General features: G+C 39.5%; 1 protein-coding gene across 2 annotated transcripts in view; it reads left to right on the top strand.

Moving 5' to 3' along the window:
* Nucleotides 1-15,261, top strand: part of RHOBTB3 (Rho related BTB domain containing 3) — a 56,006-nt gene extending 40,745 nt beyond the window's left edge. The window contains exons 9-12 of one of the 2 annotated variants that reach the window (XM_032275990.1): nt 1,008-1,181; nt 5,200-5,366; nt 8,062-8,158; nt 11,871-15,261. In XM_032275990.1, the coding sequence (XP_032131881.1) occupies nt 1,008-1,181; nt 5,200-5,366; nt 8,062-8,158; nt 11,871-11,986 (554 nt within the window). In that variant the 3' untranslated portion in view covers nt 11,987-15,261. The remainder of the gene's footprint in view (nt 1-1,007; nt 1,182-5,199; nt 5,367-8,061; nt 8,159-11,870) is intronic. The other variant, XM_032276001.1, reaches the window with a different exon arrangement.
* The last annotated feature ends 2,329 nt before the right edge of the window (nt 15,262-17,590 follow it).

The raw sequence follows: 17,590 nt of genomic DNA, 5'->3' as shown, positions 1-17,590 counted from the left end.
TGGCTGTGGTGTCTTGAACAAAACTAAAAGCTGCTCCAAAGCAGAGGTAGCTTTGTCTTCCTCATCTTTGTATCTTCAATTCCATATGCAATGATTGGGACATGCTGATGCTCAGTAATGATCTGTTGAACGGATCCAGGCTGAACTGAAAGCTAGCAGTGTGTATTCATGGTTTCCTAGGGTGGTGGAAATGGGGAGAGCCCTGGCCACCCGTGGCTCCATCCGGCGGTGCCTTTGTGCGGTGCAGCAGTAGCTATAGAGCCTAGCAAGCTTTTCCCAGAGAGTCAGTTCAATTCAGTTCAGTGAGTTTCAGTGAGCAGTATAGGCTGAGGGGCCCTCAAAATTCCAAGTAGCACTGGCTCTCCCAGCAGCAGGCGTTGTTCCTGTGAGAAAGAATGGCTGGCTGGGGAGGCAGTGTGCTGGCGAGACTTCAGGGATGAAGGTCATCCTCTTCCAGATTTTCTTCCAAGTCGAAATGCTCTCCTTGGCTCCACGAGAGATCCTCTTGCCATTACTACTGTGATGTGTGGACTGCTTATGGGTTATTTCTTACAGGTTCCTGTTTCAGATAAGGGGAAGCATGGCCAAGACTGGTCAGTGAGTCTGGCCCAGAAGGGTAATGGGGTTGTTTTCTTGCCAGGTACATGGGCAGGGGTAGTATTGTTAATATTTCAAGCCAATTGGAATGGATTAATGTTGCATTATAAAAATATGAAGCAAAATATTTCATTTCAGTGTTTCTATTTCTGGAAATACAAACTAAGTAACAAATAGTTGTCTGACTTGCAAATTGTTGGTTTCAAGGTCAACATCTAAACTTTCTTTATTGCTCCCTTGAAAATTAAGAAGTTTCTGGATTAATGGCCATTACTCCCAAATTTAGATTCTGCATATCAGCCTATCTATGCCTAATGTAGTAGATGTAATAGTCTAATTGGAAGGAAAATTGCTGGAGTTACCCTGCTGGTTTATCTTACTTGTGCTTGTTTTCCTTTTGAAACTTTCAGGTGCAACAGTGCCAGCCCACAGGGCCATCCTGGTGGCCCGTTGTGAAGTGATGGCAGCCATGTTTAATGGCAACTACATGGAAGCGAAGAGTGTCCTGATTCCTGTTTATGGTGTTTCCAAAGAGACTTTCTTGTCGTTTTTAGAATACCTATACACAGACTCCTGCTGCCCAGGTTAGCAATACAAATGTTGATAGTATCTCATCATTCCTTCTTTCCTTGCCACCTTTTGGAAATAGATGCTCGGTGCTACAAAGAAAAATCAGCACTGAGACAAAGGATCTTTCAGCAATGCAATTTTTACTTCCTGGACTACGGCAGGAAGGGTGCTCTCACTAGCCATCTTGCCACAAGAATACAATGAACAAAGGAAAAGCAAACAGGCTTATCCCTTATCCATTTGGGGTCATCTTTACTGCTATGTCTGATCTCCGTTGATTGGAGCCAGACTGCACAATCTAAACTCAAACCCAATTGGCCAATAACTTAAAACTTTTCTAAACAGGTGAGAGCAGTGGAGAGCTGGGACATGCCTGTGAGCACATCCAGCACAGACACCTTGGTTAAAGTAGTAGGGCACAGAATGTACTATGGGCCTGTAAGCATGGCATGTTTAACAGCTACATAAGATAGGGCTTAACAAAGTTATTAGCACACTTATTCTTAAACAAGAAAGGAAACTTTAAAAAGGAAATTTTCTACTTCCCACACAACCATTTTGTTAAATTGCATTCTTGAAATCTATTTTCATTTAAGATGTATTAGTTGGCTGGGTGTGGTGGCTCACGCCTGTAATCCCAGCACTTTGGGAGGCCAAGGTGGGCAGATCACCTGAGATCAGGAGTTCGAGACCAGCCTGACCAACATAGAGAAACCCCCATCTGTACTAAAAATACAAAAGTAGCTGGCCATGGTGGCACAAGCCTGTAATTCCAGCTACTTGGGAGGTTGAGGCAGGAGAATTGCTTGAACCCAGGAGGCGGAGGTTGTGGTGAGCTGAGATGGCGCCATTGCACTCCAGCCTGGGCAACAAGAGTGAAACTCTGTTTCAAAAGAAAAAAAAGAGTTATTAGTTGACATCATGGAATGTACTATGCAGTTGGAGGCAGTGCTGGAAGAACAATAAATTTCTATTCAGTTCAAGTGGAAGTGCAGTGATTGGGTGCTTTTTATGGGTCTCTGATGCCGGCACAAGTTCACATGTCCCAGCCAGCACCTACAGCATGGGGATCACTGCAGGTACTGGAAATGGAGTTGTCTTGTGATACCCACGGCCACTCTAATTCTAGAGATTGGGACAGTTTGTTACGTGGAGCGCTGTCTCTTCCACGAGAAGAGGAGAGTTGCGCAGCTGCTTTGATGCCTGTGACTTCTGATTGGGGCACTTTTAAGGACTTTCAATATTCTGAGACTTTTTTGGTCTTTCTGGCCCAGAGGATGTGGGATTTGTAAAAGCCTCCTTTTGACTTCTGCCAAAGTCAGAAACCCCTCAAACTGACTTCTCTGAAAACTTTTCTTGAGATGTTTAGGATGCCCAGTGGACTGTAGGATTCATTTCCAAATTCACTGACAAAGGACTATCTTTGACCAGGAACCAAACATCTGTGGCAGCTCTAGGTGGGAAAGATCTTGCAGGGTTCTTCTAGCTGGAGGCATTTGAAGAAATAGCAACATTTTTTCGACAGGCCTGGAGCCTTGGGGTGCTCCAGGGAAGCCCTCTGTGAATAGTCTTCGGCCTTTGGCCACCAGATGGCACCCACCACAAGCACAACTAGCTTCGGCTCCGTGGAGCTCAATTCAGGAGGCTGAGACCTTGATTACAGAACCCAGTCAGGCACCCTAGTAAATGTAAAAAGCAAACACACATTTCAGGCCAGATCGCTCTTCAGATTCACTGCTTTGGTTTTTAGATTACGAAGACTTCTTACATTTGATATTGAAATAAGCTTTAAACAAGTCATGAGCCCTCTAGTGAAAGATTTTAGAAATTCAAAAAGAAGCTAATTGATTTGTTTTGGTTAAATTAATTCTGGTTTTGCAGCTTGGTGTAGAATATTTTGGAGCCAGTTGCTGTTGTTACTGTCAGTGTTAAAGACTGACCTTTGGCCAGGTGCAGTGGCTCACACCTGTAATCCTAGCACTTTGGGAGACTGAGGTGGGCAGATCACCTGAGGTCAGGAGTTTGAGAACAGCCTGACCAACATGGTGGGACCCCGTCTCTACTAAAAATACAAACATTAGCTGGGTGTGGTGGCATGTGCCTGTAATCCCAGCTACTCGGGAGGCTGAGGCAGGAGAATCGCCTGAACCTGGGAGGCAGAGGTTACAGTGAGCCAAAATGGTGCCTCCGCACTCCAGCCTGGGTGACAGAGTGGGACTGTCTCAAAAAGAGCCTTATTATTTTTGCCTAATAAAAATGAAACCATTGGTTCTTTTTTGAAATAAAACTTACTGTTTATTATTTCACTGTTGACAAATCTGTATATTAAATTTAAAAATTAACCAGATTTCAAATAACAGGAAAATTTGGTTTTCAATCATCCTCTCACTCAACTAATTGAAGTTGCTAATACTAAGTTTTACCTTGCTAATTAGAAGAAATTATGGAGGAAAGCAGTAATAATGACAGGATTTTTAAAAATTGGCAAAAGTGTGTTAGGGAAAAATGAGTCAAAATGAATAATCAGAAAGTTAAGCCAGATACTGGAATCTATGCAAAGGGAAGAAAACAGAAGACAGGTAATGTTATGTTAAATATTCACTATACACAGTGTTCTTGGTTCAACAGCTACAAAAGAATGTAAAAAATGTAAGAATGTAAGGAGGGATAAGAATGAGAATTACATGAAAAACCAGATTTCTAGGAAGTAATTGAAAACCCCCCCAGCCAAACTGGGTGATTGCCAGGGGCTGGAGAAAGGGAGAAACAGGGAGTTAGTGTTTCATGGGTATAGAGTTTCAGTTTGGGAAGAAGAAATATGTTCTGCAGATGGTGGTGGTGATGATTGCACAGCAGTGTGATGCACTTCATGCCAATGAATCGTTTACTGAAAAATGGGTAAAATGCTAAATTTCATGTTATGTTTATCACAATAAAAACAAAGCAACAAACCAACCAACCTGAAGACTAAAGCCAAGAAAAAAAAAATGGCAGGGATCTAGTTTAGCTAACAGAAAGATTTACCAGATAATCCTGGAATTTTTTCTTTTTTTTTTTTTTTTTTTGAGATGGAGTTTCGCTCTTATTACCCAGGCTGGAGTGCAATGGCGCGATCTCGGCTCACCGCAGCCTCCGCCTCCTGGGTTCAGGCAATTCTCCTGCCTCAGCCTCCTGAGTAGCTGGGATTACAGGCACGCGCCACCATGCCCAGCTAATTTTTTGTATTTTTAGTAGAGACGGGGTTTCACCATGTTGACCATGGTCTCGATCTCTTGACCTCATGATCCACCCGCCTCGGCCTCCCACAGTGCTGGGATTACAGGCTTGAGCCACCGCGCCCGGCCAATCCTGGAATTAATTTTTAAGGGCAATTATAGAATCACCTTTTCTAAAGAATAATTTAAAAAAGAATAGATTCACTTCTGAGTATGAAAGTTTAAATTGATTTTTTTTTTAATGGAATAATAGGCTGGGTGCTGTGGCTCACATCTATAATTCCAGCAGTTTGGGAGGCCAAGGTGGCAAGATTATTTGAGCTCAGGAGTTCAAGACCAGCCTAGGCAACATAGTGAGACCCTGTCTCTACAAAGAAAGAAAGAAAGAGAGAAAGAGAGAAAAAGAGAGGAGAGAGAGAGAGAGAGAGGAAGGAAGGAAGAAAGAGAAAGAAAAGAAGGAAGGAAGAAAGGAAAGAAAGAAAGAAAGAAAAGAAAGAGAAAGAAAGAAAGGGAAGAAAGGGAAGGAAGGAAGGAGAGAGAGAGAGAAAGAAAGAAAGAAGGAAAGGAAGGAAGGAGGGAAGGAAGGAAGGAAGGAAGGAAGGAAGAAAGGAAGAAAGAAAGAAAAGAATAGATAAAATCGAGTAATAGTGCAGAATGCTGACTCCCTTGAGGCTTTTCCTGAGTACTCTGTTCTATGGTGGATGATATGGTCAGCATGCTTTTTTGGTTGTTTTTTGTTGTGTGTGCATGTATATGTTTAGGTCATTAAAGAAATGGTCTTATCATCCACTTTCTCTCATTTCCCTCTTCTCATCAGCTGGCATATTCCAGGCCATGTGTCTCCTGATCTGTGCCGAGATGTACCAAGTGTCCAGACTGCAGCACATCTGTGAGCTGTTCATCATTACCCAGCTGCAAAGCATGCCAAGCAGGGAATTGGCATCCATGAACCTTGATATAGTTGACCTGCTCAAAAAGGCCAAGGTGATTGACTCTGTGTACCTGATAGCCTTACTTTTTATAAAATACTTTTTAAAATTATACTATTTAAAAATTTCTCCTTTTTTAATATATGTTAATACTAGTCTTAGTTTGCAAGTGTGCTTAATGAAGCTAAAGTCCTCCACAACAGTTTATCTGTGTAGATAATTTTGAAGCATTACAATTTGTGTAGAGTCCCTTTATAAGGAGGAAAAATGTCCTGATATGGAATTTTTCAACTAAATAGTGGCCCTTAGCAGAGTCACTTGAATGTGGTGCTATACTGTGTCACACAGGCATTATAGGAAATAGAATTTACATTGAATTTCCCCAAACAACCGCATCTTCAGGTTCCTAAAAGGAAAATGACAGAACTGGTCCATATATACTGATAGTGATGGTTAAGCTAAACCCATTTACTTCTTCATTTTTCATTCATATAATGAACATGTTTTGAAGTTTCAGTTGGATGTAGGAGATGTTGGTGTGCCTCATTTATTCTTACAGAATGCCTTTTGTTTTCATGTCTCGCTGTATTAGTAATCACTGCCATATATGTACATACTGCTTCTGGGCCTCTTGTAAGCTCAGTTTCTTTTATTTTCAATAATTATATTGCTACTGATTTTAGAGAACAGAGGGTGTTACATAATTCAGTTAATTTTAAGTAACTGCAGTTATAGAGGCCCTAAATTATGAATTGGAGCCAGGTCTGTAAATAAACTAGGACTGCTTTGTTGAAATCAACTTCCCAAACCCCTAGATGTGCTCCCAGTCAAAAACCTGCCAAATCCTCATTCCCGCCTTCTTTCATTCCTGGAAACAGAAAACTTATTCAGATGGCCCGTCCTACTGTTGGCCATCCTGCCATTCCATCCACTGCCCGAGACAGTTTCAGGACTTGTGGTTGTGGCACACGGTTGTGTACTCGCCTTGTGGTAAGCTGAGCCCTCTAGGTCTTTTTCATAGGAATATATTTGGTCAATCACTACAGAGTGTCAGTACTTCTTGAAATATTATCTGGCATCCAGCACGTCTATACCTATCAACGTCAACATCCAGGGTTACAAAAACAAGACAACTTTTATCTCCGTCCACATTACTAAAATGGAGCCGCATGATGGGGCAAAGGCCAGATCTGTGACAGCCGAAAGCTTGCCTCCAAGCTGAGACAAATTCATTAATCAACGCCTCTGTTTATAGAAGCAAATTTATTTAAAGCATCTAGGTCTTCTCCTACTATCTCCTTAACTATTTTGGACTTCATTTCTCACATAATCAAGTCTTACTATCACATGTATTTAATATTAGGAATAAAAACAAATTTAAAAATTAAACCTTGATCTCTCTTTGTAACATATTTACCTTCAGCTCATAATAAATAAATAGCTCACCTCTAAATTTAGTTTACAGTTTTAAAAATTCTTTTTAGTAATTTCACAATCTCAGTTCATTTTTATGTATCATTTTCATACTATTCTAACAAGTTGTTCATACATTTTAAAAAACTGAACAGAAGTTTCTTTTTCCTTATCTTTTAGTATCCTCTTAAATCATTTGTGTATAAGAGAACTTCCCATGTGGGCCCATTGATTTCTTTAGGTGCGTCCCCTCACTGCCCCTGCATGTGGTTCCTCATCAGAATCATTTTCGATTGCACTGTCAGAAATTCTTGACTTGTTTTCCCTTATTCTGTGGTTTCTGACTCTCTGATTATCCTCATCTTTTCCCCTTCAATTTAAAACAATCTAAGATACCAGCTCATTTTGTATTTTGTTTCTGAAGACTTTTTATTTTCTAAGATTAAGCCTAAATTTACCAGTTTTTCTTTATTATTTTCCTGGTGGTTCCTAATTTGGCAATTATGAATTCCAGATAACAGACATTTTCTTCCCAAGTTTTCTTTGAAGTTCCTAGTTTGAGGTTTCACTTCACCAGTCAGTTCACCCTGTTGGTCAGAATTTGCCAACTTTTCCCTTGCCATTTCTCTGACTTTTAGGACTGAAAGTGCCTTTTAGCAGTATTAGACTCCCAGTAGCTCTCCAGATAATCAAAATTTCTGATCACTCTGCCAGTTTTGTACTGTGTATCAGGAAACATCACTCATACTTTCGTAAGTAGATAAGCAGTGTGGGTATTCTCTCACTTCTCTGTCCATTTTCCCTTAACTTCTCTCAATTCTCTACCATGATTTACCTTCAGGTTTCCATCAAGGAGAACTCTTAAAATACAAGAATTGAGGTGGAGATTACTTATCTCCACTCTTGTTGAAACCCTATCTGTTTGTCTTGCTCCTCAGGTGAACTTGCTTTAACATTGCTCACCATCAGCTGCTACAGATACAGGTGCAGTTAGTGAAGTCCATAGCCTTAGATTAAAAGCTTAAATTAAATCTTCAAGAACCTCAAGTAGATGCAGCCATGCATTGCTTAAAGACGTTTGGCCACTCCAGCAGCCGTAGATTGTTATTCACTGTTGGTCTGGCTTCTTCTGAGAATGATGTACTTTTAATATTATTTGTTAATAGTGCTCCATCATCCTGTCTGCTGTCACAGTAGACTGAAGGCTGCATCAGGTAAAGGCACATTAAACGTGGGTATGGGCTCTCCGTGATTGCTCCCAGGCCGTTATCTTGATCTAATCATCACACTGGTGGCCATTATGTGCAGTATTGTTTCACTTTTCATTTTTCTTGCAGTTTCACCACTCTGATTGCCTTTCAACCTGGCTACTTCATTTCATTGCTACTAACTACCTCATCTTCAGTCAAAAGCCGGAATTTCAGGATCTTTCAGGTAGAGTGCCAATTTCTGCTTTGAAAAGAAAACTTTATGTTCTTTGTTCTTAGATTTGAGACATAAGTTGTAGAAGTAGTAGTTTTAGCAAAATAAGAATAGTCAATGTAATAAATTTCTTATAAATTTTTCAGTGTGGTAATTGAGGACACAATTTATAGTCATCTTTGTTACACAAGCGGCTTAACCTGTGTTATACAAGATGTTTTCTAATGATCATTTTATAGTTCCCATCCTTTTTTAAACGAATTCTTTTCCCTGAAATAGGTAAGGTGACAAAATATGTCCTCAGGTGGCATTTGGTTGTGATAAACGATATCTTAGTTTTAACTACCTAAGTCAGTAGCAAAGTTTAAACAGTACAGATTTTAAAAATTTTTATAAAAGAATTTAACTGTTGTTAACTATATGATATATAGTTTTATTGTACTAGATATCTGTATTTACTGAGTATATCTATATAGGAGTCCATTATATTACTTTGGAATAACAGTTTTTTTATATATAAAAGAATGTTGTGAAACTTACTACTAAGAGTATATGTAATATGCTTTCTAAGGTAAATTATAAAGATTAAAACCAAAGAGTGAACTACTGAGTACTACATAAGAAGAAAAAAATGAAAATATAATGGTTGTCAGAATAAACAGTTTAGATGCAGTGGTTTGCTCATGTTACTATCTAGCATAGACTCGAGGAAAATTTGATCTAAAAAGAAAAGGAAGTAAAAGATTACCTAGTCAAGGAGTTTCACACTCTGGACAAATAAATCTCCATGGAGATAACTGAAGTGTCTTCTAGGGTTGGGGAGCAGAAAGTAAGGAGTCTGAGTGAGGAGAAGAGAGAAGGAATAAGGGAAAGGGAAAGAGAAGGCTAAAATTTACAGCTCTTGGACTCTTCCTTCCCTCCCTCAGCCGGAGTAGTTCCCCACTGTTTCTGTTTTATATCTTGAGTTCTACCTAAATTTTACTTTGTAAAAAAGATTCTGCTGGTAAAAGATACAAAAATCATATGGTCGAGATGGTGTACCCGCCTTGGTGCAATCCCAGCTACTTGGGAGGCTGAGACTAAAGGACTGCATGAACCCAGGAGTCTGAGTCCAGCCTGGGCAACATAACAAGACCCCTGTCTCTAAAAGAAAAAGAAAGTAAAACTCTTTTTTTTTATTCAGCTACTTGCTGTACAGTTAAGGGAACTCAGGAACACACAGTCAGTTTTTGGGAGATGTATTCAGCCAGTCAACAAACATTATATGTCTATTGGGAGCCTCCTTACATAAGTCAGCTGTTAGTACAGTAGAGAAGCATAATCACATCAAAACAAAACAACAGATATTTATTAGCTATGTAGTTTGTGCAAGGAAAAAACAAAGTCGGTTCATAAAGATCAGTCATGTTCCTTGCTGTCAGTTAGATGGAACATTCTTCTATAACTGTTCTTTAAGTAGCTGCTTCTATAGTTATTCTTTAAGAAGCTAGCTAAAAGTTAAGTGAATTTTGGTCCTGGAGCCACTTTCATCATGCTACCTTAGATCACTCTTATTTGTAAAAGAAGAACAAGGTTATTTTCTACTTACTGTCTTGTATAGATGTATAGTATACATGGAGGGCTATTGCAACCTTGGGAGAAAGATGCTCTGTAAATCCTTTTCGTTATAAATTTTTATCATATGTTATTACTTACCCAGTTGCCTATTAAGTCTGTTATGACACGTGGCAGGGTGCAAAGCAGGGCTCCCAGTGCAATGTGAGGTGGCAGGCTGAGGAACCGAGGCTGTGTCAGTGTTATCTTCTGTTCCTTTGTTGGGAATTTAAAAGGGAATCATGAGAGCTCTCATTCTGCAGTGCCTCTTCAGAGTCCAGGAGCCTGCTGTGAGGTGTCGTCTTTTTGGTCAGAGGAAAAAAGCACCTTTTGGATAAGGGAAAATTTAATTGTCTAAATCAATAGTTACTAACTGGCCGTCTGTGGTTTAGGCGTAGCCTGCCAAGGGCTTTTATTTGGACCCCGTAGTATGTTTTAAAATGCATAGTACTGGTATTTGAAAATGCCATATTTCTGACTTTTTTTGAAAAACTGGAAGATCTGGCTGCCCCAGGCCTGTCTTTCTACGTGGCAACGTGTGGCTTGGCAGTGGCAGCCCACCAAAAGGAGCATGTCCTCTCCAGAGGGTCGCAGTCACTTCTCTCTGGCACCTTACATCTGGCCCACGTCACATGGTCACTTGAAGTTGGGAAAGGTTCTTGTCACAGTCACTCTACAGCTTCCTTATAGAACTGCCCATCTTCAGTTTCAAAAGTTCTCAAGTTATTACTAGAATTCTACAACTTGTTTTCTGTTGACTGAGAATTTTTCATTTTTAGTGGTGTTGAGAAATTTAAAAAGTGAGACTGGGAAAGACGTCATGTCAGTACAGACACAGATACATCAGAACCCAGTTAAATAGGTCATTAACTATTAGGATTTTATATACTGGACTCATGAACACAAACAGCAGTGCACAGGAATATGTAACCCTTGGCATTTATGAATTCATTCTTCTCACAGTTTAATTTAGCTCAGTAGTATGTGTTATGTGTTATAGGGTTTTGTTTGTTTTGTTTTGCTTTGCTGGCTGCCAGAGCTCATCTGTAATAACTTTTCTCTGGTTTTTAATATTTACTGAAGGAGTAGCTTCATGTCCCCTTTGCTTCCTATTGAAACTTAGAACTGATTTCCCTTAGCAGTTAGTTTGTATGGTCCTGCAGCCTGGATCAAGACCTTAATAATCTGAATTATAATAGATGAGGTTAAACAGTAGATGGAGAATGGAGATGGAGATTCTCCTGCCTCATCCTCCTCAGTAGTTGGGATTACAGGTGCATGCCACCACACCCAGCTAATTTTTAAAATTTTTTTATTTTTAGTAGAGACGGGGATTCACCATGTTGGCCAGGCTGGTCTCGAACTCCTGACCTAAAATGATCCACCTGCCTTGTTCTTCCAACATGCTGGGATACAGACATGAGCCACTGTGCCTGGCCTCCAGCAAGGTCTTTATAATCTTATCTTGCATGGACCTCCAATCTCATTCTGTAACCTAGAATGCCTAACCATCTAGGAATGCAGCCCAGTAGGTCTCAGCCTCATTGTCCTCAGCCCCTATTCAAAATGCAGCTGCTCTGGTTCAAACGCCTCTGACAGTTGTGCTTCACCAAAACTAGAGAATAAACAAAGTGATGACCTGGAGTTCAGGAATGGAGGGATCCAACCCCAAGGCAGGAAGCAGGTCCAGAAAGCAGGACAGGGCAGCGGCAACCACAAGAAAGAAGAGCTTATCTGATGACTGTGGCTAGGTGGGAAACACAGCTGAGAGGACTGTAAGGACTTTGGAAGACTGAGTTCGCTACAAAGAAAACTATTATAAATAGAAAAAAAAAATGAGTCCATTACATCCAGGAAAAACAAAAGCTTTATTGAAAAAGAAAAGAAAAATAATTGAATACTACTCGAAGCAGTGGACAAGATATATATAATTGTAAGTCACATAATAACTTAAATCCTGATTCTAATTTAACCAAAATGGTAGGAAGTTGTTCTGGAAAGCTTTCAGGAAGGGTAGGAAATGTATCACAGAGCTTGGATATCATCTATTAAAGAGGAAATCAGTAGCTGATATCTTCATTGATCCACAATAAAACATATTCAATTAACATTCTTTTTCTTAAAACTTCAGTGGAAGAACGCAGCTTTGTTGAAAAGCACAGGTGGCCATCGAATATGTACTTGAAGCAGCTTGCGGAATACAGGAAGTATATTCACTCCCGGAAATGTCGTTGCTTAATAATGTAACTTGGAGCTTTTATATACTACATTTCTTTTTTATTATTATGAAGAATGGGATACCTCCAGGTTCCAGTAAAATTCTTTTGACCGAAACCAATGGGGGTGTTAGAAAAATTACCATGTAGCTTAGTATGTTTATTAGTTCTCTTTGGAAAAAACTACCATTGTGGTCTTAAAAGGGAACAAAATATACCATAGGCTAAAACTAAGGCTTTCACTCTAGAATATAAAGCTGTTTTACAATTGTATTTTCCCTTAAAGATGTCCTCTTGCTTTAGTGATATTTAGACCCCTCTCAGTGAAGAAATGCTTACATTTAAAATATATATATATAGGATTAATAGAGAAATTTCATCATGTCTGATTAATTGCTCTATTAAAATAAGGGGCATTTAAAGACCCAGCTTAACTATTTGTATAATAAGAATTCTAGGGAAAAACCAGTCAGTCCAACATGAGATTTTAGGAATAGAAATTTTTCTGCTGAAAGTGAAATGCCACTTGGTTCTCAACTGGTAACAGTGTTTGAATCATCATAAAAAAAATTTCTGCTTTTCACCTGGACAACCCAGCTGAGATACTTTGTCTCCTTTTGGCAACCTGAGTAGGCAGGGAACCTAGTCAGGCTGGCTTTCTTAGTGTGTAGCTTGTGTAGCAGCACAGGGCTCCACATGTAGAAGGACCTCACACTTGGTTCAAGGCTCTGCTATAGCAGAAATTCTTTTTTTTATTATTATACTTTAAGTTCTGGGGTACACGAGCAGAACATGCAAGTTTGTTACATAAGTATACACGTGCCATGCTGGTTTGCTGCATCCGTCACCCTACGGAAATTCTTAATAATGTTTGAAGAAGGGCACCATGATTTCATTTTGTGCTGAGCCCCGCAAATTACATCTATTTCCTTGCAGGAAATATCCTATGTTTTCTTGCTCAAACAGCTTCTCTCTGAAAGCAGAAAAGAGAAGGGAATAAGGGAAAGAGAAGGAGGCTCACTGGAGGGAAGAGAACATAGTGAAGATTCCCGCCTTTAGGGAGGTCTGAACCACCCAGGGCCTCCACTGCCACCTCAGCTGGCAAGGGAGAAATGTGTTGTGTTTTCTTAGCTTTAAAACAGTCACAGTTCTGGCTCTATTATAGATGAACAGGTACTTTCTTGATCATTCTGTAAGACCAGGAGGTTGGTAAGAGCGACTAACCAGCCTAACTTGAATACACATTTATAAAGATGCTCATAGGGAAAGATGCTTTGTAGAGAATTTGCTATTGAAGTTGGCTCAATAATTTTTTTTGTGTGTTATTTACTAAGATTAGGACATCAGTGGGTTAAATTCGTTGACGTCTTTTCAAGGACTGCAGATTATTTGAGAAAGAGTAGCATGAATCTTGTCCTCCAAGATTACACAGTAAGTTCAAAGAAAGGATATAAATCAAAGACTTGCTTATATAGGAGAATGGACTGGGATAGAGGACAGAATGATAGTTTCTTTCTTTCATATCACATGTAGAGAGAAATAATCATATCAGAAACTCACAAACCTAGAGATAGAAAACAGATTACTGTCTATTGTCAGCATGATTTTCATCTGTAAGTCAATACTGGCATATATTTTTCTTTAATTTCCAGTGACGTTAGTATACACACTGTTTGTCCAACTTTTCAAAAATTTGATTACATGGTTTTATAGTATAGTATTGGTACTCCATACTGTTAGCCCTTGTTTGTATACCAACACTGCCAAAGTGAAACATTAGGCTGGGCGTGGTGGCTCAGGCCTGTAATCCCAGCACTTTGGGAGGCTAAGGCAGGTGGATAACCTGAGGTCAAGAGTTACAGACCAGCCTGGCCAACATGGTGAAACCCCATCTCTACTAAAAATACAAAATTAGCCAGGTGTGGTGGCGCATACCTGTAATCCCAGCTACTCGGGAAGCTGAGGTGGGAAAATCACTTGAACCAGGGAGGCGGAGTTTGCAGTGAGCCGAGATGGCATCACTGCACCCAGCCTGGTGACAAGAGTGAAACTCCATCTCAAAAAAAAAAAAAAAAAAAGTGAAACAGTAAAACTTCCCTGTAGATATATTCCAAGAAATATTTTAATTGGGCTGTATCAGTGAAGATTACTGGAATCGATTTTATGTCTTTTGTATTTTAATCACTTGAGTTAATCAATCATTAGCAAATTCCATTTGACAAGGATTAGCATTGTAAAAAACAGATACTGTGGTAGATTTCTAGAAATTTATTCACATTTAAGACTTCTGAAATGCAATAAGAGCCTTTTGTTTTTCATGAGCATATTCTCACCCCTATATGAATTACAGCATTTAAAGTTCAAAATCAGTAACTTTTCACCTAGGAAATTGAAAAATATAAGCTGTAAAGCAAAAAGGATATTTTCTTGAAAATACTATTTAACATTTAACTAGACTATAGATAGTTCTTTAAGGTTGTTTGACCTGAAGTGGAATTGGGCTTGGAAGCCAGTGCCCAGTTGGTGTGGAGCGTGTTGTTTTGTTGTGAAAGTTCTTTACCACCTGTTTGAGTGACACCAACACCCAGATGTCACAGCTCTCCAAAGCTTAGTCAGAAGAGAAATCAAATTAGTGTTTAAACCCATTTGCATATAGACTCATCAGTACCTTTAACTCAATTTAATATAACAAGAAATTGTAAAATACTTACAACCTATCTTAGACAAATGAGTGCTGGTTTTGAGAGTTTTTTTTTTTTAATTGAAAGATTATTTCTGGATGAGTATATGCTTTGTGCTGATTTCTGCTTCCATATATTCCCCAATCATTTTAATTAGAGAAGATACTATATGGTAGAACTAAGGCCTTTCCTTTCTTGGCCAAAGTCTTTATCCTATTTAACCCTTTGTATACTTCTGACTACTCACTGTTCATATTACAGGAGACTAGATTTGTAATATAGAACTTTCCATAATGCAAATGAAATTAATTCTGCCCAAGCCAGCATGGTGGCTTCATACTGAGTAGTAACTGAAGTCTGAACAATTGGATGAATTTGACTTCCAAGACAGCTAAACTTTTCAACTGCAATTTTAAAAACTACACTACATTGTTATAGTTAATCTGACAAAAATGTCCTCAAAGAGTACTTTATTTTATTTAAAGCATCTGTTTAATTCAACCTTTAATAATTTTGCAAAAAAGGGTATGTGTGTATTTTAATATAGCCTGACCTGAATTTATATGTTTTTAGCTTTAGTATTTAACTTTTTGTAATGAATAAACCTTTTTTAAAACAAGTTTAATGAAGTGTCCTGTAGTTATTTTACCTTACATGTTGAAATACTAAAATGATTTGGGGAATACTACCTTGTATTTCTCAAGCATAAGTATGCTTCACAGATAATTTTCATTATGTGTAAAATATCTAAGATGTTGTTGATACTATAGATGGCTCGTGTGTGGTGAGATAAATTTATATTGTCTTTAACAGTCAAGATCAAAATTTATCTCAGCAAGGTAACTGCCTTTATTTAGAAAAATGCTTTGATAATTAAACATAGAAGTGAGGCGCTTATAGGCTTGAGTGTTGTCTGGGCCTAAGGCTTGAGAAGTGGAGAAGCTACTCTGCATAATAGATGGAAAATAATTTGGAACTTCCCAGGGTTGAGGAGTCCAGATAGGGAGGGGAGAGAGATGAGGCAGCAGTACCATGATGATGGATGGTGCATGGAGTGATGCAGCCCCCCCCCCGAGAAGCTTCCCACATTTTCAGTAAAGCCTACTAAACTCACGCAGGGCTCCACAGTGCCTTTGGAATTATGTCCCTAACACAAATCTGATCTAGACACACATCTTCACAGAAGAGCCTTGTTGCCTTTAGTTACCTCCAGAGTCCTCTTTGCCATGAGGCCTTTTATAACTTAACCCTACCTTTTCTGCCGGAGCACTCCTCCCCCAGGCAGAAAAGGTGCTGCCATCTTAACACACTGGACTGTCCATTAAGATTGTCTGTGTACTGGCAGACTTTAAACTCCTCCAGTGGCTTAGAGTGGGTTGCCATTCCCTGCCTACTTTGCAAACTCCTGTATACCCTGAGAAGCCCATCTTAAATATCATTTCTCTTTTGTTTTCTGTGACTTTCCCAGGAAGAATTCAGGTTTTTTTGTTTGTGTCTTTCCTTAGCTCTTTATTCATACCTCTGTTTTGGTGCTTATGGCATTTCTAGGTATTTGTGTGTTGGTGGTCTCTACTTGGCTGTTACTTGAGGGGCAGGGACTATGTCTTGATTTTTCTTTGTGACCTGCTTCCCAACCCTCTATCTAGCATACAGCCTGGCATAACCTGTGTAATACATGGGACTGAAAGGGCCAGACTGCCCCAGCTGGAACAATAATTGCAAACTTGCAAATGCAAATAAAAAGCATGCTAACACTTGAAACTATTTGCTCCATGTCAGGAGTAGCCAGTATCAGCTGGCATGTAGGACCAGGGTGATCAGGGAGGCCAAGTGTATGGGGAGTTGAACATATAGAATGGAAAAGTGATAAGTGATGAACCACTGAGGAGATGCAGAACATGAACAAAATGGTCCTTGGAGACATCTTTGCCTGGGAGTCTTCACTGGAGTTTGGGCAGTAAGACGAGATGGGGAGGCAGAAGAGTTCTCGTTGGGCATAACGAAATTGGAAATGCTCTTGGCGGTATACGCAGTGTTTAACTATATGCAGATGCTCCTTTAACTGCATGCACTTGATTTCCCTGTCATGAGGCAGGCTGTGTCTTAAAATCTCAGTTGTCCTGCTCTACTGTATGGCATAATGTTCAACAGTAAACTAACGACCGGCATTAGCATATAAGTGCCTGGCATTCTCTCACATGTTCAGAGCAAAGAGCACTCTCTTATTTATTATTATTTAAGAAAATAGCATGCAATTTATGTCACAGCCTGACAGGTTCTTCCAGCCTGCTGCCTTCCAAAAAAACCAGTGCATCGAGAGCAGCAAATGTTGCAGCAAAGAAAGAGCTTAATTATCACAGGGCCAGCCAAGTGAGGAGAATGGGAGATTTTTCTTAATCCACCTCCCTAACAATTCAGCTACTAGGGTTTTTAAGAGTATTTTGGTGGGTAGGGGGCTTGGGAACTGAAATAATTGATTGGCTGAGGATGAAATTGCAGGGGTGTCTAACGTGCCCTCATGCAGCTGAGTCAGTTCTGAGGAGGGGTCTCAGGACCAGGTGGCATCTCTTGGTCTGCCAGAATGCTAAATCTGAAAAATATTTGAAGTAACAGTTCTTTAGGTTTCAAAATAGTGATATTATCCATAGGAATAGTTGGAGAAATTACAAATCTTGCAACCTCCAGTTATATAACTCTGGGGCAGTAATCAACTTACAGAAAAGCAAGTTAAGCAAACAATGAATGGTTATTGTTCACTCATGCCTATTCTTTAGCTAAGTTCAGGCCCCTACCACAATTCTAACCTTGTGACCTTTTGTTGGTATTTGCAAATATGGTTTCAATTTTTGAACAAGGAGGAGATCAGTTCAAGGAGGGAAAGGACTATTATGATTTCCACACAAGAATGCGCAAAAGCACGTTAGCCTGGTAGAAACAAGATGGAGTCAGTTATG

The sequence above is a fragment of the Sapajus apella genome, unplaced genomic scaffold, assembly GCF_009761245.1.
Source record: "Sapajus apella isolate SASKATOON/1434 unplaced genomic scaffold, GSC_monkey_1.0 scaffold1, whole genome shotgun sequence".
NCBI classification, from domain to species: domain Eukaryota; kingdom Metazoa; phylum Chordata; class Mammalia; order Primates; family Cebidae; genus Sapajus; species Sapajus apella.
The sequence above is the reverse complement of the archived record's forward strand: the minus strand, read 5'-3'. Positions and strand labels throughout refer to the sequence as shown.